At 38.5% G+C, this 16103-nt stretch overlaps 1 protein-coding gene across 3 annotated transcripts in view; it reads left to right on the plus strand.

The window, feature by feature from the left end:
* Positions 1 to 13835, plus strand: part of LOC136714953 (serine/threonine-protein kinase N2) — a 38971-nt gene extending 25136 nt beyond the window's left edge. For all 3 annotated transcript variants that reach the window (XM_066692602.1, XM_066692601.1, XM_066692600.1), the window contains exons 9-22: positions 461 to 604; positions 708 to 783; positions 1132 to 1297; positions 1662 to 1785; positions 2502 to 2638; positions 3004 to 3079; positions 3315 to 3406; positions 3635 to 3811; positions 7236 to 7298; positions 7602 to 7678; positions 7780 to 7922; positions 11159 to 11266; positions 11516 to 11596; positions 11687 to 13835. In XM_066692602.1, the coding sequence (XP_066548699.1) occupies positions 461 to 604; positions 708 to 783; positions 1132 to 1297; positions 1662 to 1785; positions 2502 to 2638; positions 3004 to 3079; positions 3315 to 3406; positions 3635 to 3811; positions 7236 to 7298; positions 7602 to 7678; positions 7780 to 7922; positions 11159 to 11266; positions 11516 to 11596; positions 11687 to 11890 (1668 nt within the window). In that variant the 3' untranslated portion in view covers positions 11891 to 13835. The remainder of the gene's footprint in view (positions 1 to 460; positions 605 to 707; positions 784 to 1131; positions 1298 to 1661; positions 1786 to 2501; positions 2639 to 3003; positions 3080 to 3314; positions 3407 to 3634; positions 3812 to 7235; positions 7299 to 7601; positions 7679 to 7779; positions 7923 to 11158; positions 11267 to 11515; positions 11597 to 11686) is intronic.
* Positions 13836 to 16103: the final 2268 nt, after the last annotated feature.

Below are 16103 nucleotides of genomic sequence, written 5' to 3' on the forward strand. Positions count from 1 at the left end.
ACTGTGTAGTGCACATCGCTGTAATTAATTGAAAACAATAGTTAGTCAATAAATAACAGGAATTCACAGTACATCACTGCCACAACATCATTTTGCAGAAGTAAAATGTGGAATTTTGCCATTTAAATAGAGATCAGTGTTAGTGCTTACATACTATTGGTGCAGCACAAATTTCCTTTACTTTTGAACATTGAAGGGTACACTAGCATATTTACACTGAAATGGCAAAGCTTCAAAACATTTCAATCAAAAACTAAGCTGAAATGTAGGAAAAAGGGTAGTTTACAACTGAAAAATAAAAATAAACCTTCAAACTTGTTACTTCTGGATACCGCTTATGTTTGGGTTTGTTCGTGGTGTCTTCTGTGCTTTATTATATCTCTATTATATCTCTGTTTAACAAAAGGCAGAGACTTGTACTTTATATCAGTGATATAACTCTGTTATTTTCTGTCTGCAGTCCCGCGAGCTGGAGATTTCCGTGTACTGGAGAGACTGGCGGTCCCTCTGTGCGGTCAAATTTCTGCGGTTAGAAGACTTCTTGGATAATCAGCGGCATGGGATGTGTCTGTACCTTGAGCCTCAAGGTACACTCTTCGCCGAGGTATCAGACTTTTAATGCCTGTGCTTTTATTGGTTCATATTGCAATATTTCCCAATTTCGTTTACAAGTTCTCTAATGGTCTGTTGTTGTTTTTCTTTGTCAGGTTACGTTTTTTAATCCTGTTATCGAGAGGAGACCCAAACTACAAAGGCAAAAGAAGATCTTTTCCAAGCAGCAAGGTACGTCTTATTTTTATTTTTAATAAGAAGGAATTCAGACTGTCTTGTTTTCTTCCCCTACTGTAATGACGTCAGACAAGTCATTAAATAACTGAATGAGCCTTTTTAATGTTTTCAAAGCATGCAGAGCTTATATTACTTAACACCCCCCCAGATACTTTTAATCACATATTCTGCATGTCTTTAAAAAAAATAAAAAATAAAATAAGTGTCTGTTACATTTGGGAAGATGTGGGAAGCTAATGATTTATAGTTTACACGGGTGTTGAGGTTCAGGGTTTGATCATGTGGACAGCATGTTGTGCTTGCATTCTAATGTTTTTTCCTTTTTGTAATCGCTCACTCCAGGAAAAACGTTTCTGCGAGCTCCACAGATGAACATCAACATCGCAACGTGGGGGCGGCTGGTGAGAAGAGCCATCCCCTCCGTCAATAACTCCTTCAGCCCACAGGTCCCTGACCTGGCCGCCGAGTCCCCAACAGAGAGCCACCCGAGCTCCCCATCCTCGCCCAGGTACCCGTCTCTCCTAGCCTCGCCACATCGCCATAGCCTCGCTCAGCAGGAGGACTTTTACATTTCCTTCCAGTCACACAGACCAGCATAGCAGCTTGGTCAAGGCTGCCCAGTTTTACATCATGAATTACAGCTTTTCTTCAGATTATTTGTTTCCCTTCAAATGTCATTTAAGTAAAAATAAAATCGATACGTATTTTACATTTGTTTAATTTGCTTAATCTGGCAGAACATTTAAAAGCAAACAGATATTCTAACTTACTTTTGTGAAGATGTTTTACAATAAGGAGTAATTCGCTTTACTGCAGTTTGTCTCTTCAAAGCCCTAGACGTGCTTCTAATTAGTTTCAAATGTGTTTTGAAGTGATCCAACGGTGACGAAATTAGACTTCGACCGGGAACCCCCTCCTGCTCCTAAACACAACTCCTCTGTGGTAGAGATAAGAGAATCACTGCCAGAGAACAAGACTCCAGACCGACAAGTGCAGGTAAGTGACAGTGGTTGCTGATTGTTAGAGTGTATGTAAATTAATGGAGAAATTAGTTAAAAGATTGAGTGTTTTTGCACTGATGCTGTAGCCTCTAAAAATAAATATGTAACCATGGCAGGTAACAGACCTGAAGTGAAGACCATGACCTATTCATTCAAAGTGTCACTATCCAGTTTATGGATACCACTATTGTGGATGTTTAGTGGAATCATAATCTGGTTGTCTGCGTTTGACTTTAGAGAAGGAATTTATTAAATGTTATAAAGTTCTTTACGAGACGCACTCAAATGTAATGCACCTATTACTGCTTTACTATCCAGGCCACTTGAATGATTATAAAGATCAGGCAATATAAATGACCCTGCATAAAATCCAGGATCATACCTGAAGCCAAGAGAGATGCAGACTCTTTGCTAATGGTAATCCACTATGGCAGGTGTGTTTTGCTATAGCAGTTGTAGGAAAACAGAGGTTTAGCCTTTCGGAAACCTGACAGTTTGGCCATTCCACTCCGAGAATTGGCCAATAACTTTGAAATGTATGTATGTATTTTACTTTTAATATTTGTCAGTAATACCTATAGGGAACAGAACTCATTTTTTTTTTTTGTACCCTGTAATCTGTTAAAACTTTTAAGAAATCTGTGGAAATTTCTGTTTCTTTGCCACACTTTTGTTGTTGTTCCTCTTAACATGAAAGTGCTCAATTTGCAGGATGCATTGGCGACTTTTGACTTCCTGAATGACCGAAACAGTATTGTGGCCAAACCAGACCCCGAAAGTCTAGAGGAGCTCGAAGTTCCACAGCAGGATCTGGAACTTATAACGGTTCCATCATCTACAGATATGAGGTACTTTTTTTGTACAGTTTTAACTCCATTCTGACACTTTCTAAAATTACAAGAATGTCAGGATATTATATATTTTTGGAGCATCTTAAAATAAACTAGCGCTTCGATCTCTTAAACTTTGCATAAGATGGTGACTGGAGTGCAGTACACCTCATGGATTTGGTAAGAGCTCTTGAAGAATGCAAAATACATTCAAGTCGTTCCTGTGATTTTAAAACAAATTCTGAATGTCTGTTTATTATGATGGTTATGATGACGATGTTTAATCTTTTTGGATTATTTAAGTAAATTTGTCATTTATTTTTGCAATGGCTGAATTTAAGATTCTTGATTTTAACTATTTAGCCCGGCTTTCTCTTCTGCAGGGGGCAACAGCAATTTCATTCAGGCCTCAAGGACTTTAAATGTGTGGCTGTGCTGGGGCGTGGACATTTTGGAAAGGTAAATCCCAGTAATCAGTCATCATGTCGGACCTGTGGAGAATACATATTTGCTCGACACCAGTTTTCCTAAAATATATTTGTTGACAATTTTGAAATTAGTTGAACAAAAGCATTGTCTGTGACTTATTAAAGTGCAGCATTAGGAAGGATGTGTTACTAAATGCTTGTTGTGAATGTAGAGCCTGGTGTTGAGAGTGGGGTTTGACCATCTTGATTCTGTGTTGCTTTGATAGGTGCTGCTTGCCGAGTACAAAAACACAGGAGAAATGTTTGCTATCAAAGCCTTAAAAAAAGGAGATATTGTAGCCCGTGATGAGGTTGACAGGTAAGGCTCCATTTGTATTCTAGTGAGGCTTCTGGGTTTGAAATTACAGCAAAGATTAATACTTTTTTTTTTATGGAATACACCAGTGCACTGCATTAGCAAGGTCTTCTTTGACTTTTTACTTTCTTACTCTGCAGGAAATCTGCCATTTTGTTGTATCTGTGGACTTATTCACCAGTGTGGTTTATAAATGTATATTCACATGCTGTCTGTCTTTTCTTTCCTCAGCCTCATGTGTGAAAAGAGGATCTTCGAGACTGTGAATAGTGTGCGGCACCCCTTTTTGGTGAACCTCTTCGCCTGCTTTCAGACCAAAGATCACGTGTGCTTCGTGATGGAGTATGCGGCAGGGGGAGACCTCATGATGCACATTCATGCAGATGTGTTTTCGGAGCCCCGTGCTGTGTAAGTGAAACATTGAGTTGCATGAAGTCTGCAGAATTGTCCATCTCAATAGACTGGTCATCAGAAGTGAGGGAGAGTCTCCGGTGGGTTGGTCTGTTTGGACCTGTGTGGGCCGCTGGTCTAGGTTTGATTTAATTATAATAAGAATTATTATAATTTTCCCCCCATTACATACTGAGAATTATGTTGTTATATTTACACTGCCATTTCTAAGCAGGATCAAATGCATCTGTATCACTTGATCCTGCTCAGAAATGGCAGTTTAAATGCTCGGCGATTGAATCAGATGCACCTCTCAGGGAAATGGTACGGATCTGGATCTAATGCATTGGTAGCATTTGATCCTGGCAGTGTAAATGCTTGACCGGCTCTAGTCCCAGCATGCACTGCGGCGGCATTTGTTTTAAACACAGGTGGCAGAGAAACAGCCATTACATCAGCCTTCCCTACTTCCCATATTATAAATAAAATATTGTTAAAATTAACACTAAATGGCTTGTTTTATGTTTGCAAAAATATAGAATTTGTATTTTTATTTTCAATGCTTCAGTTTCACTTAGTAGAATAATTCATAATGAGATAAGGACAGTTTTTGATATAGCTCTGTTTTAAAGGACTAATTTAATAAATGCATATAATTAAGTTTGGACATACGTGCTAGTGCGCATGCGAAGATCCCCTGTGGCAGCTGAAAGTTAATCTTGATCAAATGGTAGTGTAAACATGACACCACTGAGCAGGATCAAATGAACTGATGCATTTGATCCCGCTCACAAATTAGTTTAAACACGCCTATTAACGTGACAGTCTAGCTCTCGCACACACACATCACACCAGTCATCTCTTGGGTAGATCCAATATCGCAGTATTTAAGGGAGGATGCGGAGTGGCCATTCCTGGATTTGACTTGATCGCATTTTTTTTTTTTTTTTTTTTCAACCACATTTCCAATAGTTTAATTAAAAAAAAAAAAAAAAAAAAAAAAAGGTTCTTTGGTAATATTTTGATGTGTTCCATGTAAACAGTAAAGTGATTTTTAATAGTTATAGATTGTAATAGGTTTTTTAAAATGTAGTTTGTGTACCAAGACAATAGCCAACAGTTGCTATTTGAATATCCTGAAAAGGTCTGCTTTTTTTGGGGTGATTTCTTAGCTTTCTCAGGTCCGATACGTAAGCTCTCATGAGTAAAATTGGTCCAGGCTTGAATCTGTATGTCACTCAAAGCCAGAGTCATGTGCTATCCCGTAAAAGCTGTTTTAACTTCATTTAACTGATTTTGACATAAATGTGGGCTGTTGGATGCGAACCTCCCAGGCCAATTTTGACTTTTCAGCAATGTTTCCATGTATGGTCATTAGTGTTAATTTCGTCAATGAAAACTATTACAAAATATTCGTTAATGACCTATTTTCAGTGACAATAACTATGATGATAACGAGATAAAATACTTTGGAGAAAAATAAATGCCTTCTATTCGTCAGGGTGCTGAAGAATCCCCTTTTAATTGCTCTCAGAAAATCAGACTGTAGAGTAGATTGAATCAAACACAGTCTTTAGTCAAGCCGCTTGGAGAAACGTAAAACACACACACACGCAGTTCTCTGTCCTTACTTCCCTAAAATCATAGAGCTTACATGATGTTATATACATACTGCGCTATCCTGGACAGGGTGAGTTTGAACCAATAAGGGGGAGACAACTCCCTATCTTTTGATATCCTCACTATCTTCCTGATTAAGCTTAAAAACAATGTTTTCTAGTTTATGCCCAAATATGGAGACATATGTAGCCATTTTGTTATTTATATTCCACACATATCTAACGCATGTCTAGATAGGCAAGGTGGGGTCGTGTGCCCATTTCCCCATCTTCTTGTGGTTTTACTAGAACATATGTTCTGTACTAAATTTGTATTGTGTGTCTGCAGAGAGATGCATCTGGTACACTGGTGTCGTTATGTGCTCTTTGGTAACCCCATGTATTTGGGTATTTGGGGCCTCTTCAGTGCTGTAATAATGCATGCCTTGACGCGATCGTGTTCGTGTAACGCAGCTAATCACAGGTCTGCGCAGATCTCGGATCGGTGGGATTCTGCAACTGTGCAGAACCACGGAAATCTGCGCAACAGAATCTGACCTGATTATACACGTGTGTGTTTCACTAAACGTTGAATGCTCTTGATGTGATTTACAGTATTGCACTTAATGTGAAGTTGATACAGACTGTGTGAAGGTAAACGCCTGTTCTTTTGTATATAGGATTGGTAACTGCCCATCTTGTAATTAGTAAAGTTAGCATCCAATTGGTTAACCTATAAGTACAATAAGACAAGTTAAGTGCTTACAGCAGAGGTTCCCAAACTGGGGTCCGCACGTTATTACAGTCAGCACTCACCCCCCCCTCCCTACTCTCGCACGTTTTTACCATCAGCAAACCCCCGCCTCGTCTACCTTTGGTAGGTGGGGGTCCTCAGCCTCAATCTGGGCGGCAAAGGGGTCCCTGTCTCTTGCTTGGCTGCAGTAGGGCTTAACAAATATGCTTATGCTTTTAATATCACTTTAAACATGCAATGTTTTGTGTATCAGCTGGGGAAGGCTTTGAAAATGAAATCTTAATGCAAAAGCCATTTGAAATTGTAATGTTGGCGAATATGCATACTGGAATATAAAAATACAAATGGGATGATTTGTATTTGCATTTTTACCTAAATAACCCGTGCATTAAAAAAATGCAATTACATTTGCATTTGAAAAAAGTCCAATATATGCTTCCATACTGTTCTTGTAACTTCTTGAACACATTTTCAAGAGAGACTAGTAATTTGTGACCATGAAGTTTACTATAGCTGTTTGGGACTTGATTTTCAAATCAATTTCAAATTAAGTCAATCAATACATTTGTTTTGCATCTGTCCGCTAATTGATGTAAACATCAGACATAATGCATAATAGTGATAATTAAGTAAAGAAAAACATACACTGATTAAAATGACAGGAGTTTTAATACTCTAGTTAATAATTTTAGTTAATAATAACTAAAACCAATGAAAGAAGAAATTACTATAACTGATAAACATTTTAGTCAAAAGAGTAAGACTAAAACTAAATCTAAAATAGCTGCCAAAATTAACACTGATTAACATAACTCATTACAAATTAATTCCTAACCATTGGCACACAGCCTCCAAATAACAAAACAAGGCACAGCTAAATAATATGATCATTATCACAAAGGGAATGCAGATGCACATTTTGGTGTCTTTGTATTTTTATAGATCCAATAACATAGATTGATGGAGTTGCTGCATTGACCTGAAATTGGCTGGTTTGGCCCATTACATTTGAGTGCAATTCGAGCTTAAAAACCAGAGGGGAAAATATTTAAACTGTGCTTCTTTTTTTTTGGTCTCTTTTCTTGAACAGATTTTATGCAGCTTGTGTGGTCCTCGGCTTGCAGTTCCTGCACGATCATAAGATTGTATACAGGTAAGCTATTACACCACCAATTTTTACAACATATACAAATTTACAGTCTCACTGAGCTCAAACCCACCCTAAAGTTTTCACCTATTTAATTTCTCCTAGATTGTGTAAATGATTTATTGTGACATTCACAAATCCACATAATAGACGTCATGTCCTAAAATCAGTGTACACATGTACCTGAATACAAAAAGTTTGAGAAATGTATGTGTCCTTTAATGGTTGACAGTGAAATAGTTCTTGTGTTCCTGGCCAGTGCTCTCTATATTCTGCAGTCCAAGTGATGCTACTGTGTTTTTATTTCAGGGATTTAAAGCTTGATAACTTACTGCTTGACACAGAAGGCTATGTGAAAATTGCTGACTTTGGTCTTTGCAAAGAAGGTAAATTTTTTTAAAATAGTATTGATTTCCTAGTTTAGCACTATGTATAATTTACATTTTTACTACAATGTGTTTTTTTCCCCCATAATATTTCTTGCTAGGTATGGGTTTCAGAGATCGAACTAGTACATTTTGCGGCACTCCCGAGTTTCTCGCTCCAGAAGTCCTGACCGAAACATCGTACACCCGGGCAGTGGACTGGTGGGGCCTGGGTGTGCTCATCTTTGAGATGCTGGTTGGTGAGGTGGGTATTCTTAACAGAATAACTGCTACAATCTTTTAAGATATTGAATGTCTGTGAGTTTTGGCCAATTGTGTGCCACAGCTTCAGGCATTATCTGGACTTTAGGGGGCAAAGTGAAAGCTTTTATTGGTTCAGCCATTCAAGAGCCTCACTTTACACACTGCTGTAATGTCACGTGTCAAATGGCTTTTTGTATGGAAGCTTTCTGTAAAAGGCCATTTGACCCTGTTGTCCTTTTAAGAAACCTATTGCGTGTGCAAAAGCCGGACCGGTGCTCCTAAATAAATACATTTACTAACTGCACTGAAAGTTCAACCTGCAGACGTTGAGAATGTCAAGACCCCCATAGTGTGTGTGAAGGATTCGGTGGGGGGCTATTAATAAAGGCCACAGTTTCAGGTTCCTAATTAGCGGTTCTTTTTTTTGGCCATTGGCAGTGGAGCATGAATACGTTTTGGCAGCATCTGGTCACTGGGGAATTACCCAAAGTTAAATCTATACCACCAAGGGCCAGTTAGGATTGAATTCATGCCTTGATGACTCTAAAATCTAATCTTATAGTTCTAAAAACTGAAATACAAATTATTTAGTATTTTATATCATACAGATCTCCCATTAAAGCACATGCCTTTATTGCCAGGTTACGATAGCATCCCCTTCAGGACATTTTTGTTAACCAGGATACTGGTTATTGCAGTGATGATTGGCTTTGTTCTATAATTTATCTGCTTTAATAAGTCATGTCTAAGGTGTGAATGTACCATTTGGTTTAGGGATGTGACGGACCTGACAGAAATGTCATTGAATGCGGATTTTAAAGCATTCAATCCGTAGTAGTGTATTTAGTGGTATGCTGAGAGGCATTGTATTACTGTAATGGAGTACTTTTGATATTTAAAGCTGTAACAATTACGGGTGGGAATTGGCAGGGACCTGGCGATACGGTATCATGATACTTGGGTCACAATACGATAATATTGCGGGGTTTTATCGATACACAAAGTATTGTGATTCGATACTGTGATATTCCGATTTTCCATTCACTTGTTTCATCATAAATATGCATTGTTCAAATAAAGAGCCTCAAATAAATGTTTTAAATTTAAATTTTTAAAGTCCAAATATTTTTACTTTCATACTACTTTTAGCTGAAGTTGTTTTGAATCCATAGCTACAAAACATACGCTACAATGTAAAAGTCTATTACTTTCTCTCTGTCCCCTGCGTTCTGACCAATGCACTCTGGAGCAGCGCGTAACCTGACACCTGTCTTATCAGCTGAGTTCCACTGCTTTCAGAGGGTCCTTTGGATTGGCTAGATATTTGTAGAGTCATGGTCTGTGACTGGTTAAAAAAAATATAAGATCTGTAGGGCTGAGGATTGCCATAATAACGTCCTTTCCATTGGCCAATACCATGCCCATGTTCTGCAGTTGCGCATTGGATTGCAAAAGCCATGAAAGATGCAATGTAAACAAACGGCACATGTTTCTTTTCAGTGAAATACACGTCTCTACTTTTACTTTCATTTCACAAGTCTTGCAGATTGCATATCATGTCAAGCTCCTTTTTCACAGAAATGTTACGGAAACCAAAATGCTGCCAGACGCTTCATTTGAAAGAAGACAGGTCATTGTTAATAGATCGTGTTGGTGTTTCTGCAGCCATGCTATCTCCACCTTTTTCACATTTCGTAAATTCATAAGTCAAAGGTGCTGAGTTCTGTCACAGTGGTGAAGCATAATCACTGTGCCATCTAAGGGATTTTTAAAACACTACATTCGCTTTAACTATTAAAATGAAAAGCTTGAAAATGTGATTAAAAATACCGTGAGAGTATCGAGTGTCATGATGTAAAATTTCATGATACCATGCTGTATCTTTTTTTTCTTTCCCACCTCTAATAACAATTGCATGAGTCATCATACAATCCTTACTGAACATGGTTCTTAAGTTTGTAACATGTATCTAATACCACTATTCATTTACTTGTAGTTTAGTAGTGTTAAAGCGAAAGTCGCTCTGCATTGTTAGGTAGTATCTGCGATGATCATCATAGATGCCACCAATGACACTGAGAATACGTTCACTTTGTACACTACTGGGTGGTGCCTGTGGTGGTGGTGGTGGTGGTGGTGTCAACAATTCAGTATTAAAACGATTTAATTTTTTTAAAGTAATTTCTTAAACCCACACTACTTCGGCCATGTTTTATGATTTCCAAAATATGCCGATAATAAAATCCTCACAGACATGTAAGAATACATATTAACTTAATTTTGCATGTTACCATATCGGAAATCGGAATAGGTGGCAAGTCTGTACGGTACTACCAAATAGGTTTTTGTATATTTTAATCAATTTGGAGTAAATTGTACGAATTATGCCAGGATACCAATGATAACATGGTGTTTAAACAAATTTGATTTTTAATGTCGAGTATGCACCTATAGTGCGTGTGCGTGTGTGCATACAATTAGTTATTCTATACCAGGGGTTCCCAATGTCTGGTGATTGAGGGCCGAATTCTGGCGGTTGCATAGGATAGGGGGCCGTAGTAGAAAATGAACCACCAGAAAATGATGTCCCAAATCATACCTATACATTTCCTATACAAGGGAACATTTATTAACTTAATAATACAACCACAATTATTCCCCCAAATTACATGTGCAATTTGTAACAACATTTTTGGAATGTGTTAAATATAGTAAAGGTTCAGAAAAGGGGTGGATGAATTTTGCCACTTGGGGTGGCCACACCAAACATCCTTGAGGGCCGCATTTGGCCCCCGGGCCACACTTGGGGATCCCCTGTTCTATAGTTTTTAAATAGACACTAATGGTAAATCACTAAGCATAATATATTTTATAATAGAGTTTTGCTGAATCAGCCTTAGCCGAAACAACTTTGGACTGAACTGACCCGTTCCCCAGTAAACAAACATGGTGCATGAGCTTAGAATAAAATCTGGAATGTGCTGACATATTTAGCTATAAATTGGAATTAGTACAAAAATATATATATATATATATATATTAGTATTCAAGTTCAAATTTGCTAAAAAGGTGCGGTGTCAACGAATGCGTATTCGATCTTCATCACAAACCCTTACTTTGTTGTGCAGTATAAAATATTTGTGGCTTTTGCAGTCCCGGACTCGGAATCAGAATATTCAAATGTTCAGTCTGGAGTATCCCTTTAATGTGCTCTCCTCTTTCTCCTTGTGCCCGTAGTCTCCTTTCCCTGGTGACGATGAAGAGGAGGTGTTTGACAGTATTGTTAACGATGAAGTGCGATATCCTCGATTCCTGTCTACAGAAGCCATCTCCATAATGAGAAGGGTCTGTATGCCAGGATCATTTGCCTGTTTTTTTGCCTCCAGTTTGTCTCTGTATCCTACTTACCAACCATAATGAATGGATGTCACTGTTTTTGAAATGTTATGGAACTGGAGAAATACCCAGTGACTGTGGAGTGAGGTTCAAAATGACAATCTGTACTTCCAGCTACAAGAACGTATTTTTAACATAACTTTTCAACATTGATCGAAAATAACGTGCTCTCTCGTTCTTGTTTTGAATCATCTGCAGCTTTTGAGGAGAAATCCTGAAAGGCGCCTTGGGGCCGGTGAACGAGATGCCGAAGAAGTGAAGAAGCATCCCTTCTTCAGAGTACGTTGGCGCGCACATCCATTTTACAGCCGCTGTTTCACATGAAGGTTCACCTTATCCTGACCGTCCATTTATTCTTTCTCGTTTCAGACTGTGGATTGGAATGGGCTTCTGGCAAAGAAGGTGAAGCCTCCTTTCGTCCCCATCATTAAAGGCCGGGAGGATGTCAGTAATTTCGATGATGAATTTACCTCAGAAGCCCCAGTCCTGACTCCGCCTCGCGAGCCCAGGATCCTCACCGGGGAGGAGCAGGAAATGTTCCATGATTTTGACTACATAGCAGATTGGTGTTAGCCTTCAAACACTCAACACTGTGAATGCCATAGCTGACTGTAGCTCACAGCAACCCCTCCGAGAAGATTTTGTGGTTCTTCCAAACCTCCATTGCACTCTGTGCCGTTTAAGGACCCCTGATTTTAAAGCAAATGAAGATTTATTTTATCTTTATTTTTAAATATAAAACCTGCCATTTCAGAACTGATGAGAAGTGGCCTCACTCAGCACGTGACCAGGTTGTGTTGTCGGAGCACTGGGAATGTTTTTAATGGACTCGTGTTTGAGGAAACAACATCCACATCTTCAAGTTACTTTTCACACTTGGGCACATTGGAATCATTACTGTAATAACAACCTGTTTTTTTAGTATTTTTTTAATCCCAAAGTTTTTAGTTTTTACATTCTGCCTAGATGGAATTGTCATGATGATCTTTTTTTTTTCTGAAGGCCAGAATGTGCCACATAAAGACTTGAGGTGCTTTTTAAAATACAAACACTGAAGTGTGGTATCAAGTTAAAAGGCAACAACTGTCTTGACTACTTTTTAATCTCTAAATTAGCCAGAAAGGTGCATTTTATTCAGTGACTGAGTTTTTTTTTTTTTTTTCTCCCTCCCGCTCTCAACTTTTATTAAGGACACTAGTATTGACCCTGCCTTGTCCTCGTATTTATTATGTCTATTTACAAGATGCCTTAATTTTGCGAGTCACAGATTAAAGGGCTTCCAAGCAACAACTGAGAGGTACTGAAAACCTACCAAAGCTGGCAGCCAAGCAGACTCCACGTCCTCCCAACATTTTGCTCTTCGGTGGTTTCAGATTAATGTATTTCCAGTATCCTACCTTTTATGTACCACAATCAGTGAACAAATGTAAGTTATAGTTTTATACTGTATTTTAGTACACCAGCGCATCTTGTATCTGCTGTATAGGGTGATTTTCTTTTTTTTTATATATATATATATTTTCCAAACATCCTTATTAGTATGCATATATAATATATATATGCATGCTAATAGGGATGTTTGGAAATGTCAACATGTTGAAAAAGTAGCACAGAAAGGTAAGGCAATTCTGGACTTCTCAAATGGAATGTAAAAATGTATATTCATAAAGTGTATATCTTGGCGTATAACATGCCAAAGCAGGCTGTATAACAATTGGTGGTCCTTTTCATGTGGCATTAATAGTTTAGACTACGTTGAAGACGTCAGTCCTGTAACTGTGCTTACATTGGAACAATCCCTCGATCGCAGCGAAATTGTTGCAGTCGTGGTCCTGTGTTTTCACTTTCATTCAGGTATTTTGTGTTGTGGGGGCTTGGCTGTTTTCATATGATAACTGGACAAATGTAGTCTCCATGCCATTAGCTATACCATTAAAGATGATTCCAAGAGACAATCCTTGAGATAAGCTAGACTATATTCTTCTAAAATCAAGTCACGGTGGAGATTTGAAGGTGTTTGATGATGAACAGAACCCAAGCCACAGATCCCACATTGCTAATTACCAAAACTTAATATACAGCCTGACACAAGATTTCAGTTCGTGTTTTAATTACATGACATCTACAAAAGGTGGCAATTAATTTGAAACTGATGGAGTAAACTTAGCTCAGCTAACAAATGTTGTACAGAGAATGTTTTTAAATCTAAATCACTAAGGGGTTTGACAAGGGGGCAGGGTATATGTACACAATTGAGCTGAAAGCACTAATTTTGTCTATGTAGTTTTAAAATTATCAACTTTTTAGCCTAATTATGAAAATAGATTGTAAATACATTTTCTATATACTGTACTTTATAAGTGGCTGCTTAAACATGTTGTCAGGAAGAAGTGGTTCTTTAGGATGGTACACTGCATTGATGTTACAAGCGCTGGCATGGTTATGACCTTGGAAATTGGGTGTTTTGCAGTCACTATGCATATCATGAATGCACAAATTAAAAATTTGTAATAGAAAACCCATGTTCTGACTCATTTCCTCTTCCTATATTTGCTTTTCCTTTGTCTCCTATATCTAAAAAACAAAGTATTGTTAGAGGTAACTACTACATAAACGGCAAATCTTAAGATGTTCTTTATCGTTTCCTCTTGGGACTGTGCTATGTTCTCCCAGACTGTGATCAGATGTTTATCCATTTTACGGTCAGGCTGCACTGCTCGAAAATGTTTTTTCTGAGCCAGGTTTCTGAGCATCCAGCTGAAGCATGGGATCTTTAGAAAGGTTAAGGTCTGTCTCCAGTTGGAACACGGTTGTGAATGTGGCAGTTCTAACATTTTCAGTCAAGCAGAGTGGTGCTCCTGAAAGACCAGGGGGAGGCTTAAGTTAGGAAGTCTACCCAGCTTGCTATTTGAATAAACATGCAACCAATAGAAAAATCTAATCTATAAGAGGGGAGTGAATAGGGAGCTTAGCGTTCAGCTGTTTACAATTTTGCCAGGAACAGAAGGCAGGCAGAGTCGGCCTTAACTCAGGGGCACAGCTGATCCACAGCAGATCAAATGCAAATAAGTGACATTTTATGTTGAACTTAATAAACAAAACAGTGCCGAAGCACAACTAGCCCAAAACTTAGTGCAGTTTACCCTTTCTAAACTGGACAAACAGGATTGCTACCTTCAGTTACACAATGTGTGGAGCATTGTAGTCTTCAAATAACCCTCTTTAAAGGGATTTCCATTTCAGATATGGGAAAAGGGAGGAAGTTATGACTTAGTTTGGACTGTTTGTCATTTTGGGCAAACAGGAAGGGCTAATGAAACTGGTAGCTGATTGCATGATTAAGATATTATATAAAGAAAGCCTTAATCCAAGTCATTCAAACAAGAGACACAGTTAAAACCATTGTGTAAAAGTATTTCCTTAGATTGGTTTACTTAGTGTAACTTCTGGGATTTTAAGACACTTGAAGTAGAAAAAACATGGCGGACGCTTCTCTAAAACAGCGACGATCCCAGTTCACAGTACCTATACTGGTTATTGGAATATAATGCAGAAATATATATACTTTGGGGAACATTTTCTGAAACTTCTGAAACGCATTCAAACAATCGGCGAGAGAGAAAATAGTCAAGAGCATCAAACCGCTGTCTGTAAAGGACAAGCTGAAAAATGTTTTAAAGGAAACCTTGGGTACTGGAGCAGAACCACCCTAAAACCAGCACAGAACAGGATTGGTTACTTAAGTCTTGGGGGAGGAGTCTCATGTTTTGAGCAGTGCTGGTGGGCGGGACAGCAGAGTGTGTGAGCCAATGGGAGGCCCAGCCTGCCAACTCCAGTGACAGAGTCGCCGTAGTCTCTGGCAAGTAGGCGGTGGAAAGTTACTTAAATATAAATTAGCCCAGGGGTGAGGAGGTTAACTTTTTAGAATGTTTTGTCCTTTTTATACAAGCAACTAGCTTACATTAGTCTAGTTTTATTCAACCAGCCCAGATTGGGTGTGTAGGAACAGCAGCTTCACAGGCAGTCTAACAAGGATTAATGAGTAAATCACTGGTATGGAAAGGAAACCAAGTGCTGATAACGGACCAAAGGGGCACACGGAAGGGCCTCTGAACACTGATCCACGACATTCCGGGCATAGCTCCATTATCTCAAGACTAAATCCACTGGCATGAATACACATTTAGGTACTGAAAGATTAGGCCCTGTATTTAACATCAAGGCGATTTTCCCTTTCAAAGACCAGTTTTATCCACTGCGATCCACAATGAGTGTAAGTGCACCCGTACTCAAGTGTGTACCAGGGGTGTTTTTCGGAAGTCTCCGCTTTCTGAACGATATTGTGAAAGTTGCAAATCTTCCAAGGGGTGAGGGAAGCGGGCCATTTCTTTCACTTGGTTCATTTAAGAAGTGGCTGAGTGAGGAGAACGGGAAAATTGTTTATTTGCAGTAAAAGTGGGACAAGTCTTGACTAGAGACAAAACCATTGAGAATATGGGCTCATTAAATCAGACCTGTACTAGAAATGTAATTGTGTGAATCTGTCAGGACCCATGAATACAATAAGTCATGGAGACATGAATGGTTTCCATAAAATCCATATGTAGTATTCATCCCTCATTAATAAATCATACATCTATACTGCATTGAAAATTACTTTGTGGAATAATCAAACCTTTTCAAGACCACTTTATGGATACCGTGAAAAATACCCACTGAAATATCAAACACTCCTGCTTTTAAAGAATTATGGGATAAAATTAATTGACTTCATAAATGGTAAGCA

This window comes from Amia ocellicauda, chromosome 19 (assembly GCF_036373705.1).
Source record: "Amia ocellicauda isolate fAmiCal2 chromosome 19, fAmiCal2.hap1, whole genome shotgun sequence".
Lineage (NCBI taxonomy): Eukaryota > Metazoa > Chordata > Actinopteri > Amiiformes > Amiidae > Amia > Amia ocellicauda.